This window comes from Scatophagus argus, chromosome 23 (genome assembly GCF_020382885.2).
Source record: "Scatophagus argus isolate fScaArg1 chromosome 23, fScaArg1.pri, whole genome shotgun sequence".
In the NCBI taxonomy this organism is placed as follows: Eukaryota; Metazoa; Chordata; class Actinopteri; family Scatophagidae; genus Scatophagus; species Scatophagus argus.
In genome coordinates, this window is record NC_058515.1 from 288,300 (window position 1) to 300,650 (window position 12,351).

The 12,351-nt window shown below is 43.1% G+C and overlaps 1 protein-coding gene across 1 annotated transcript in view; it reads left to right on the forward strand.

The window, feature by feature from the left end:
- slc1a1 (solute carrier family 1 member 1) overlaps window positions 1–12,351 on the forward strand; it is an 18,222-nt gene continuing 5,871 nt past the window's right edge. Inside the window, exons 1-6 of the mRNA XM_046380546.1 lie at window positions 1–317; window positions 4,048–4,188; window positions 6,704–6,796; window positions 7,800–7,914; window positions 12,009–12,051; window positions 12,206–12,301. Of these exons, the coding sequence (XP_046236502.1) occupies window positions 218–317; window positions 4,048–4,188; window positions 6,704–6,796; window positions 7,800–7,914; window positions 12,009–12,051; window positions 12,206–12,301 (588 nt within the window). The 5' untranslated portion in view covers window positions 1–217. The remainder of the gene's footprint in view (window positions 318–4,047; window positions 4,189–6,703; window positions 6,797–7,799; window positions 7,915–12,008; window positions 12,052–12,205; window positions 12,302–12,351) is intronic.

Below are 12,351 nucleotides of genomic sequence, written 5' to 3' on the forward strand. Positions count from 1 at the left end.
CACACACACACTCTCACTCACACATACACACACACGCACACACACGCACACTCCCTCCTTCACAGCGTTTAGATCACTCGCTGTAGCGCCGCGGCTCCCTCATCCTCCGCTGCGTCGTCTGCAGCTGACATCCCGATCGCACGAGTCTTTTGTGTCTCCGTGGGGGCCGTTGTTGTTCCTGTTTTTTTGGGGGGGGTTTTTTGGAAAAAAGAACACCATGGACGTGATGGGTAAACGAGAGCGACGAGGCGTGAATTTCAAAGGCTTACTGAGGAGGAACTGGCTTCTGATCGCCACGGTGTTATCAGTGCTGCTCGGTATGTCTGCTCATGTCGGCTATGCAGAGAGAATGAGACGCTCTCATCCTCACTGCCATTGATTCATTGCCCGGTATCTTTACTGTTGTGTGTGTGTCCATCCCTCCCTCTTTGTTTTCACATTCGGTCTTGTTTTCAGCTGCTGTCACTGTTGAAATAAACCAACCTTTTCGCATCAGCTGCTTGACTAAAGAGCAACAGTGACGGGTGTTGTTGATGGGGGAAGATGGGGAGTGTGTTGTTATTGGAGACAGCCTCTGTCTGGACGTGTCTCACTCAAACGTGAGCAGACGAAAGGGACATCTGATGCTGGGTCAGTGTGAGGAGTCCTGAGTGGCTCAGCGCAGAGCATCGGCAGCTGCTTCAGACTTCAGGACCTGAAAAGCTTCTGACAGTCTGCACTTAATTATTAGATATATTTTCATATTTTTGTCTGGTTGAGCTGAATGTCCTCTGTTAGACTAATCCTCATTGACTAGTAGTAGTATCTGCTTGTGTTACTAGACAAATTAGGTTTAATGTATAGCTTTGGAATAGTTAAACAATGTTGGAAATCTTTCTTTCTGAGAATGAGTAATATTAAGTTCATGTTTGTGTGCGGAGGCAATTAGCCTAGCTTAGCATAAGGTAAAGACTGATAGCAGGAGAAAGACTGGCTCAGTCCAAGGTTTAAAAAACCTGCACACATACTTCATTATTTGAGGACACATCTGCCCAATACTTATGTCCAGCTTCCGCAGCTACAGGCAGTTGTTTGGCAAGGCGTAGTTCCAGCACATAACTCCTACTACTCATTTTCATTTATGTTTGAAAACATATGTAAAAAGAGAGAGTCTTAGTCAGTGAGCTCTAGAGGTGTTTGTAGACTGGGCTGCCCCTCCACACACGGTGAGCTTGGAAAACGATAGACGGGACGGGACTAACATCGCATGGTTTCTGCAAGGTGGGGTTTGCCGTCAGCTTGGACATGCTCCCTAGGCCAGAGACACTCAGCAATGTCCCCCTAATCTGCTCAACTATTCCTTGCTCTCCTCTTTTCACACAATATTTTTATCCATAAAGAGTAGGTGCATTAAACAGAAATGTCTCACAATGACTAGGCAGACAGCACCCACCCTTTGTACCTTGTACCTATCTAACTTTCTAGCTAATGTCTCCTTTTCCTCCAACAAACACAAAGGCATGACTTGTCTTGCACCTTTTGTTTTCAGCCTACACTAAACACTGGTTAGGCATGAGAAAGAATAATCTGTTTTTTAAGTTAATGTTTTTCCTGGTCATTTAAGGTCCTGGCATCCTGTTAAATCAGGATACATGAAAACAAAAGCAGAATATAAATTACACTGCATACGTCTGTAGGCTGGACTACCACCTCAACAGAGTGGGCATCCACTTTGGGAAACCACACATCCCCAGGGGACCCACACCTTCCAGATTCAATTTGTACCAGTGAAGTGCGATATATTGCAGGCATGTGTTTTAGAGGGCCAAACATATTTATCACCGGGAGCTACTGTACGTTAAGTGGTAGTGAGCTTGAGGATAAAAGATAGCTGAGTTGTGAGATCCAATAGCATTACAATTTTAAATGCGCTCTATTATTTATTTTGTTGGTTTTATTTATTACAGTACCAGCTATGGTTGGCTCCATCTCATGATGAGTCTGAGAATACATTGATTTTTGACAAACGCTCACTGGAGTCTCATTGGAAATATCGAGTATTCTGTAAAGTGTCAGTTCTCCTTCTCTGTTTCCTGTCAGCAATACTGCCTTTTTTTTTATAGTCAATATCACGTCCATATCCTGTCCTTGACCTCATGTCTCCCAAACTGTTTACTTGTTGCATAATGGCATGAGCATGACATTTAACTGCTTTATTACTTTCTGGTCATTCTTAGCTTTTCATTCACCAGCTTTAAAGGTCTCGATTTTGTGATAGGACCTACTAGGTTAACCAAAGTCCACATTTCTGTGAGCTTTTGTTTGTTACTCAGTAAAGGTTATGGTTCAGTTTCATCATAGGGCTGGGAGGAAACTACATGCTCTCAGGTCTGACTGCAAGCATCATAGTTAAAGCTATGAACTGAAGGATCACACACTGTGAGAGTATCTGGAAAGAGGGGGGTGAGGATTGTCAAAATAATGAATGTACATTAGCCATTAGCCACATTTAAGTTCAATGAAATTAACTCCAAAATCCAAAACTCCACTCTTACGAAATCACGACCGTCCAATTTTGATTAAATGATGAAATTGTTCTACATGACAATGCAAGAGAGCAACCAGAGACCAATAATAATGATAGTTTTGGAAAATCAGGAAAAAACAACCCTGTGACCCCATTATTGTCCAAAATCTTTGACTTTCTGAGAAACTAGATAACTGATGAGCTGAACATCCAAGTCAAGTCACAATACCAAAAACATGCACATTAGGTTAATTGGCTACTCTAAATTGCCCCTAGGTGTGAGTGTGAGAGTGTGTGGTTGTCTGTCTTTGTGTGTTGGCCCTGCGATTGACTGGCGACCAGTCCAGGGTGTACCCCCCCTCTCGCCCGTAGTCAGCTGGGATAGGCTCCAGCTCCCCCGCGACCCTGACGGATAAGCGGTATAGAAAATGGATGGATATGAACCTGGTCTGCATCCAGAAGCTCTTCTGGTTGTGGTTTAGGATCCCAACTTTCCTAAACATCTGCTTAGTTGGGATGTTTGAGGGTGGCGTGGCCAACAACCATAAGCCACTACTGGAGTCAAGTTCCACTCATACCAACAGTTGGGAAAATGTCGTCAAAGTAAATTAATTTTCCAAACTGATTAATTGGTCAGTCTCTTAGCGATTGCTGCACTGGGTTTAATTAGTTAACACTCCTCCACACAGATCTTCCACATCCAGACTGTGGAGGTCAGACAGAAAAGGCCGCTTCATTTGATTCTTTCCTAAACATTGTGCAGTAACTGGTTTCAGACTAGTAGTAGACTAACTGCCACTGTCACACTGAGTACCGTCATGTGTTGGAAGGGATGACTGCTGACTGTGTCATAAACTAGATGATGGTTACTGAAATTCACAAGGAAAAAATATGATATAAACATCCTTAGCCAATAATGTAAATGGCACGACTTCAGCATTAGACCTCTGTCAAAATAATACTCAATAGATATTGGCCTGTCACAGATATATCAGTTTTCAGCAGTACATACAAGCGACATACAACTTTCGGTGCCTGAAGTTAGCAAGTGCAGATGGAAAGCACTGCTGCTGTTAATGTGGGTTGAAAAAGGACCAAACAGCTCCACCATGTGGCAAATCTGCAGCTTGCTAAATATGAAGGGGTTGTTAGTGAGGGAGGTCAAGCCACTTCCACATGCACGGATGTGTTTTGATTGATCAGTGTGGTGACATCAAGTGACATCTGTGCACAGTTTGCTGTGTCATCATAGTGTTTTACAGGCATCCTTAATGATGGTCTATTATGTGCGATAACACCGATGGTTTGAGAGTGTTATTAAAATCATTGAGGGGGATAAATGTGATGTTGGAAAAAAAAGACCAGCAGTGTGTGCTGTGCCACATGAAATTGATACAGATAAAAATAATGTGGCAGTGACAGTAAATTCTGCATTCCTTGAACCATCAGCCGTCTTTGCTTTCTTCTCTATGATCCAAAAAATCAACTCAGCTGAAATCAAGAATTCTCTGTCATTTGACTTTTTTCTCCCAATCTTTCAGGGATCAGTTTGGGCATGGTGGTCAGAGAGTATGCATCTCTTTCTCATCTCCACAAGCAGTATTTTGGCTTCCCAGGAGAGATCCTCATGAGAATGCTGAAGCTGGTCATCCTCCCACTCATCATTTCCAGTATGATAACAGGTAACGTGAACATGAATTTTGATTGGATGTATGTGCTGTAATGACTGTGTGCTAAAAAAAAGTTAAGGATAAGTAAGGCTTGAAACTGTGAATTTTAAGTACCTCAAGGTCAGGTTTGAGGTTTTTCACATTACAACTTTACAACTTTTCCATTCAGTTACTGCTTCTGCTGAATATATATATTTAGCAGAAGAATATATATAGAAATATAGATATAGATATAGATATAAAATCCGTCTCTCTCCCCTCTGGGGTGGTGTGCATCTTCCTCAAGCTCAGGTCTTCTACCACAGGCCTGGGAGTTTGAAGGTTCTGTGCAGTATCTTAGCTGTTCCTAGGACTGTGCTCTTCTGGACAGAGACCACCAATGTCGTACCTGGAATCTGCTGGACCCACTCTTCTAGTTTGGGGGTCACAGCCCCCAGTGCCCCAGTTACCCCTGGCACCACTGTTGCTTTTACTTGCCACATCTTTTCTAGCTCCTCTTTCAGCCCTTGGTATTTTTCAAGCTTCTTGTGTTTTTTCTTGAAGTTGCAGTTTCTTATGAATGCTACATGTATCACCATTGCCTTCTTTTGTTTGTCGACCACCACAGTGTCTGACAGATTCGCCATTACCATTTTGTCAGTTTGGATCTGGTAATCCCACAGGATCTTAGTGTGGTCATTCTCAACCAGCTTAGGAGGTGTCTTCCATTCTGACCTTGGGACTTCCAGCCCATAATCATTGCAGATGTTCCTGTACGCTATGCCAGCCACTTGGTTATGGCGTTCCATGTGCACTGTTCCTGTCTGCATCTTGTTGTTAGGTGTTGAATTGCCTCAGGGGGATCTTGCACAGCCTGCACCTGGGGTCCTGTCTGGTGCAGCAGACCTCAACCTCTATTGATCTTGTACTGAGGGCCTGTTCTTGTACTGCCATGATTAGTGCTGCTGTGCTGTCCTTCAATCCACCGACTGGTAGGATTTCATGATATCAGCCACCTTCTCTATCTGTCAGCGGTACATGCCATGCAAGGACTTCTCCCTCCATGATGATTCATCTTCTTCCTCCTTATCATTGCCAGGTTTCTGCGGCCTGAGGTATTCACTTAGCGGTTCATCTCTCGGGGCCATCTTTCTGATGTATTCCTGGATCTTTGTTGTTTTGTCCTGGACAGTGGCTCTGACACTCACTCGTCCTCGGCCTCCCTTGTTCCACTTAATGTAGTCTCAGGGTGCTGAACTTGGGGTGGAACCCTCCATGCATAATGAGGAGCTTCCTTGTCTTGATGTTAATGGCCTCTATCTCCATGGACCAAATTATTGTGCCAGCGGGGTATCTGATGCCTGGCAGGGTGTGTTGATGGCCTGGACCTTGTTCTTACATCTAGCTGACTTCTCAGGGTCTGTCTCTCCCTGTGTAGGTATTTGGCTGCAGCTGACTTTCTTGCAGCCTCCTCATGGATTCCATTTGCCCACTGGATCCCAAGGTATTTGTAGCTGTCCTGAACATCTGTAATGTTGCCTTCTGGTAGTTCAACACCCTCTCCGTTCTGACTTGGCTTCAGGCATTAATGACGTTACATGTTATCGTAGATTTGTTCAGTATCAACATTCTGTTCAGTCTTGGAGTTGGAATCAATTAGTCCATTGTCCAAAAATTAATTGGCAATGATTTTGTTCATTTGTGAATATTGTAAGTCATTTTTCATCTTTTCTGTGTCTTACATGATATTAATGAATAATTTTGGTTTGTTTGGACAAAAAACTATTAAAAACTATTTGAAAATGCCATCTTGGGATTTGTGATTAACATTTCTATGTTCCAACAATGACTACATTTCTTACATATTTTACACAATTTTACTGAGCACTTGCTGGCTTATCAAGTCAAAATAAAATAATATCTTAAGACAAAGAGAACTGTGTTGTATGTACAGTTGACAGATGCGAGGGGCATCCTAATGGAATTAAGGTTCCAACCATGAATCACAACACTGACGTGCATATCATTCCCAACTTCTATCTTACCTGCTTTCCACTTACTGCTCAGGCAGTGCGGCCACGTCATCAAGTTACAGAGAGCCTTCCTGAATATCACTTAGAAGACAGTATAATCTGGCAAAGGTAGAATGGGACAGCCGGTCTTAAATAGAAGCGGAGTTGTTGAGGAGAATGGCTGCCAATGAGAGTCAGGTGTGCAGGTAAGTGGCTGATAGGAGGAAAGGCCTGCTCTGCCCCGCTCCACTCCATTTGGACAGGTGCATTTAAACAAACACAGAGAAGGAGGAGACAAAGAAACAGCAAAAACAAAGAATAACAACACAAGATAGCAGCATGCCTAACATGAAATGCTGAAGACCCAATCTATAAAATGTTGACTAGATAAATTGAAATTGTATCCTCTCACACACTAATGTGAACATTTCTTGGGATTTTCAGCAACAAGAGTTCAAAATCTTCAGTCTTTTTATACGTAGTGGGACAAACATTTTGTTTAAATTTCAATTCAACATTGTGCCTTTTGTTCGCAGGAGTCGCTGCGCTGGACTCTGAGGTATCAGGAAAAATAGGTCTGCGTGCTGTTACTTATTACTTCTCAACAACCATCATTGCAGTTATTCTTGGTGAGTTGATGCCCTCCCTCTTTAAAAATAATATAAGATAAGATAAGATAATCCTTTATTAGTCCCATAACTGGGAAATTGCAGTGTTACAGCAGGAAACAGGATATAGAGGGTGCAAAGCATGCAAGGATAAGAGAGGGATGTGCATTCACAAAGAATAAATACACAGGAAACAAGTACTTGCATTCAAAAAGAATAAATGTGTATTCAGAAAGAATAAATACAAAGGAAACAAGTACCTGCAGCTGTACACAGTACAGAAAAGAAAAAGACTATTTACGCTGGAGTCCCTGGGGTTATGATTAGTGGATGGATTAATTATTGCACAGATTTGTTTCAGGGACTAAGTAAGTAGTTACTGATCCTTGTAGTAATGTTACATGAGTAAAGATTATTGCACAATTATTATTCCACATGTATTATTTCACAGGTCTGGCATGACAATTTTGTCCCATTATTGCACATGTATTATTGTCCAGTTAACACATCCATCAGCTTTAAAATGTCTAGTCTATCAGCTGTGCTTGTTGTGGAGCCTGACAGCAGTGGGCAGGAAGGAGTGGCGGTACCTCTCCTTCACGGGTTGAGCAGTCTGTCACTGAAGGAGCTACCCAGTGCTGTCAGAGTGTCCTGCATGGGGTGGGAGGGGGTCTCCAGCATGGATGACAGCTTGGCTATCGTCCTCCTGTCACCCACCTCATCCACTGAGTCCAAGGAGCAGCCCAGGACTGAGCCAGCCCTCCTCACCAGCCTGTCCAGCCTCTTTTTGTCCCAGGCAGAGATACTGCCTGCCCAGCAGACCACACCATAAAAGATGGCTGATGCCACCACAGAACTTCTCGTCTTTCCATGCTTCTTTAGTTGTCAGTAACACTGTATTTAAATTTTTCTGTTTCTTTCAGTTGCTCTACAGTTAAGTCACTCAAATGGTGTGAAAATGGGCTTTTACATGCAACCTGCTGTGTGTGCTTTATTGTGGATTATACTGTGGCATCCTTTGCAGGCATTATTTTGGTGATGACCATCAAACCAGGAGTCTCTCAAACAGCTGAACACATTGACAGAGAGGGAACCACACCCAACGTCACAACAGTTGACACACTTTTGGATCTCCTCAGGTGACCTCCCGACCACCTGATACAAACTACAGAGGTCTAATAACCATGAAGTGTCCACCCATTCAGATGTGCAAGATATTACAAAACTTTCCCTTATAGTCTAACAGTGAAATATGTTATGATTCAGTCATCACTTATCACCTCTATTCTGTCTTTGTGCTTCAAACAATCTAATTACTACAGTATGTTGTTCAACCATATCAAAAGGCAGAAGTATTTATACTTGCTCAAAATGGCCATATTCAAAGGCAGGGTGAAAAGTCCTCCTACATCTTCATCTCCTCCCAGCTGTATCCCAGTGCCTCCCTATCCCTTTGTGTCTTTTTCGTATCTTTGTAGGCTAAGTGAGATGAATTGTGTAAATGGAGAAAATGACTTTCTGACAGTTTATCCTCAGAAACCATCCATCCATTTTCTATACCGCTTATCCGTTAGGGTGGCTAGCTATCCTATCCCTATACCTATCCCAGTTAACAACAGGTGAGAGGAGGGGTTCACCCTGGGCTGTTTGCCAGTCAGTCACAGATCCTCAAAAGCATTTTTGCTATAACACTAAACTGGGCACATGCAAAGTACTTATGAGATGGAAGTTCTTGTGAAAAGAACAAAAGAGTCTGAGCAAAACATTTGAACCATCTCTTATTTTTACACGTCCACTCACCTGGCCAGTGACTTTGTGGAAGTGGTTGTGATTACCGTATTTTCTGCACTATAAGGCGCACCTAAAAGCCTTCAATTTTCTCAAAAGCCGACACTGCGCCTTATAATCCGATGCGCCTTATCTATGGATCAGTATTGGTCAATCGTGGCTACCGTAGTCAGGGGGCGTGGCCGAAGTAACAGATTTAAGCGCCGGTACGGTGAAGAGGAACTCCAGTACAACACCATTTGTGTGTGTGTGAAGACCCCGAGATGGCTCCTTGCAAGAGACACGCTTACGACGCCGAGTTCAAGCTGAAGGCTATCAGTCATGCAGTAGAACATGGGAACAGAGCAGCAGCGAGACACTTCAACATTAACGAGTCAATGGTGCGGAAGTGGAGGAAGCAGCAAGATGACTTGCGCCAGGTAAAGAAGACTAAACAGAGTTTCCGAGGGAACAAAGCGAGATGGCCACAGTTAGAGGACAAACTCGAACAGTGGGTTGTTGAACAGAGAGCAGCAAGTAGAAGTGTCTCTACAGTCACTATTCGAGTGAAGGCAACAGTGCTAGCACGCGAACTTAACATCAGTGAATTTAGAGGCGGTCCTTCCTGGTGTTATCGGTTTATGAAAAGACGTAATCTCTCCATCCGCACACGTACTAGTATTTCGCAGCAACTACCAAAAGACTATCAAGAAAAGCTGGCCACTTTCCACGCATACTGCAAAGACAAGATCGCTGAAAAAAGATCTGGCCAGAGCACATTATCAACATGGAAGAGGTTCCACTCACTTTTGATATTCCTGTGAACCGCACTGTGGATAAAACGGGAGCACGTACGGTGAATGTTCGCACCACAGGGAATGAGAAGTTGTCATTCACTGTTCTCGCTTGCCAGGCTAATGGCCAGAAACTTCCACCCGTGGTTATTTTCAAGAGGAAGACCTTGCCGAAAGAAAACTTTCCAGCCGGCGTCGTTATCAAGGCTAACTCGAAGGGATGGATGGACGAAGAAAAGATGAGTGAGTGGCTGAGGGAAATTTACGTCAAGAGACCGGGTGGCTTTTTTCACACAGCCCCGTCCCTATCGATCTGCGACTCCAGGTGCTCCCATATCACCGGGGGGAAGAAGTCGCAGCTGTTGCTGTCGATGTCGAAGTAGACGGAGTCCATGGCAGAGCGGAGGATGCGGGTTTGCTCTGAGGGGAGAAGAGAGGAGCGCGTTAGGATCTGCAGCTGAGCACGTGCATTTTGTGATGAGCAGAAGCCCGCAGGTGAGCGGACACATGCGCAGAGAACTTACCTGAAGCTGCAGAAATTTTGCAGAGCACAGATTTAACAGGACTGAGTGTTTTGGTGCAAGATAAGCGGCACGCGCCTCTTTGCGTCTTTTTGCTCTGGATCAGCTCGTGCGAGCCGGTGAGCCTGGCACACGACTGGCCTCAGATGGAGTCAAAAAACAAGTGAAGCACACTAATTCAGTGCTTGCCGTCATTCCGGGTGGATTGACAAAAGAACTCCAGCCGCTAGATATTGATGTCAACAGGGCGTTCAAAGCGAGACTGCGAACTGCATGGGAGCAGTGGATGACGGAAGGCGAACACACGTTCACCAAGACAGGGAGACAGCGCCGAACGACATACGCCACTATCTGCCAGTGGATCGTAAATGCCTGGGCTGATATATCAGTCTCAACTGTGGTCCGAGCTTTCAGGAAGGCTGGAATCGTCGCTGAACTACCAGACAACAGCAGCGACACTGACTCGGATAATGACGACGTTGACGAGACGGAGCCGGGCATGTTGGATGCCGTATTCGCCCAGCTGTTCAATTCAGACACTGAAGAAGAAGAATTCGAGGGATTCGTGGATGAGGAATGAACCAATAAAGTGAGCTTTACGTGTTTCTTTTGTGTGTTCACAACTGAACAAGGTTGGTCATATTGTGAATATGGACATTAACGTTTGAGCAACGTTGAGTTATTGTTACATGGTTATTGCTTTGCACTATTTCGAAAGTTACTATATTGTTATTGCACTTACGTTTGAGTTACTGTAATGGTATCAGACTCTTTTACATGTTTACTGAATCGAGGAAAAGTTCCCGTCCACTACGTGTTAAAAATGTTGCACTACCTGTTATACCTTGCTGTTGTTAAAAGATAAACTGTGTTGCGAAAATACTACGTCGCCGACATTACCTCGGGAAAAATAATAACACAGCTGTTTGGGAGTGAACGGAGTTGTCAGAACGCTGGTTTGTATTCTATTAATAAAGTTTGACTGACTTATCTGACTGTTTTGTTGACATTCCCTTTAGCGCAGCTCCATCTAGTGGACGCAAAACGCAACCTGAGCCACTGCTGTAGCTTCTATCCTATGTGCCTTATAATGCGGTGCGCCTTATATATGAAAACAGTTTTAAAATAGGCCATTCATTGAAGGTGCGCCTTATAATCCGGTGCGCCTTATAGTGCGGAAAATACGGTACGTTGTTTATTTCAGAAAATTGCATCAATTTGAAATGTTAGCTTATAAAATCATTCATCCATCCATCCATTTTCTATACCGCTTATCCGTCAGCTGGCTGGGGGAGCTGGAGCTTATCCCAGCTGACTACGGGCGAGAGGCCAGGGTACACCCTGGACTGGTCGCCAGTCAATCGCAGGGCCAACACACAAAGACAGACCTTATAAAATCATGTCAACTAAAAATAAAATGTTAGCTTATAAAATCTTGTCAACTTAAAAAAAATGTTAGCTTATAAAATCATGTCAACTTAAAATTTTACAGCAACTCATAAATTAACTTCACCTCAAAAGGTTACAACAACTTGAAAAGTTCTCTACTGTGAAACTTACATTAACTCAAAATGTTATATCAATTTAGAAAGTTATGTTAAAATGTTACAGCAAATGAACTTATTGTTACTTGTAAAGTTATATCAATTTGAAACACTACATCAGTCCAAAAGGTTACATAAACTCAAGAAATGACCTCAATATAAAAGACTGACTAGACTGTCAGAAAGGGCATTTTCAGATGCTGTTAGACGATGTAATAGCACTTTGCTTGTAGCACACTGTGAGGTTTATATATCCAACCCTTTGTTTATAACGGAAGGCAGTTTCTTTTGTACAAAACAATGGACAGCACATACTGAAAATCCAATTGCCTACAAGCTTCTGCATTCCCGGCGAAGGTGTTAGCTCAATCACTGACACAAAGTACTGTTAGCATTTTTGTTCCATTACCTCCAAAGAAATTAAAAATGTGAATTATTAATTATAAATTATTGCAAGTATGAAAATCATTCTCCCCTGGATTTTGACTGCAATCAAGTCACTGACTCCTCTTTCAAGGAACAATTATAGGACCAATATATCATTATTGTCTGTGTATTTCATTCAGTTTCCAGTTGCCAATTAAATATCATCATTTCCCATCAACAGAAACATGTTTCCAGAAAATCTGGTGCAGGCTTGTTTTCAGCAGGTAAGAGGCTTTGCACAGCCATGTTCAATCCTGTTCTACTTTCTACACATGTTTAAAGTGTCATTTAAATCTACTTCAGGGTCTGATGAGTACATAGCATGTAGCCACATGAACATAACTCTGATGTTATGAAATGTGACCAATTACACCATAGTACAAGACCAAACGCAAAGAGCTGGAGCCTCAGAAGGTTTCTGAAGACACCACCACAATTCCACCTCTCACAACTACTATTATGGCAGCAGTAGAGGTAGGTGTCCATATTACTCTGTTCTATTCATCTCAAGTATTTAGTGCCAT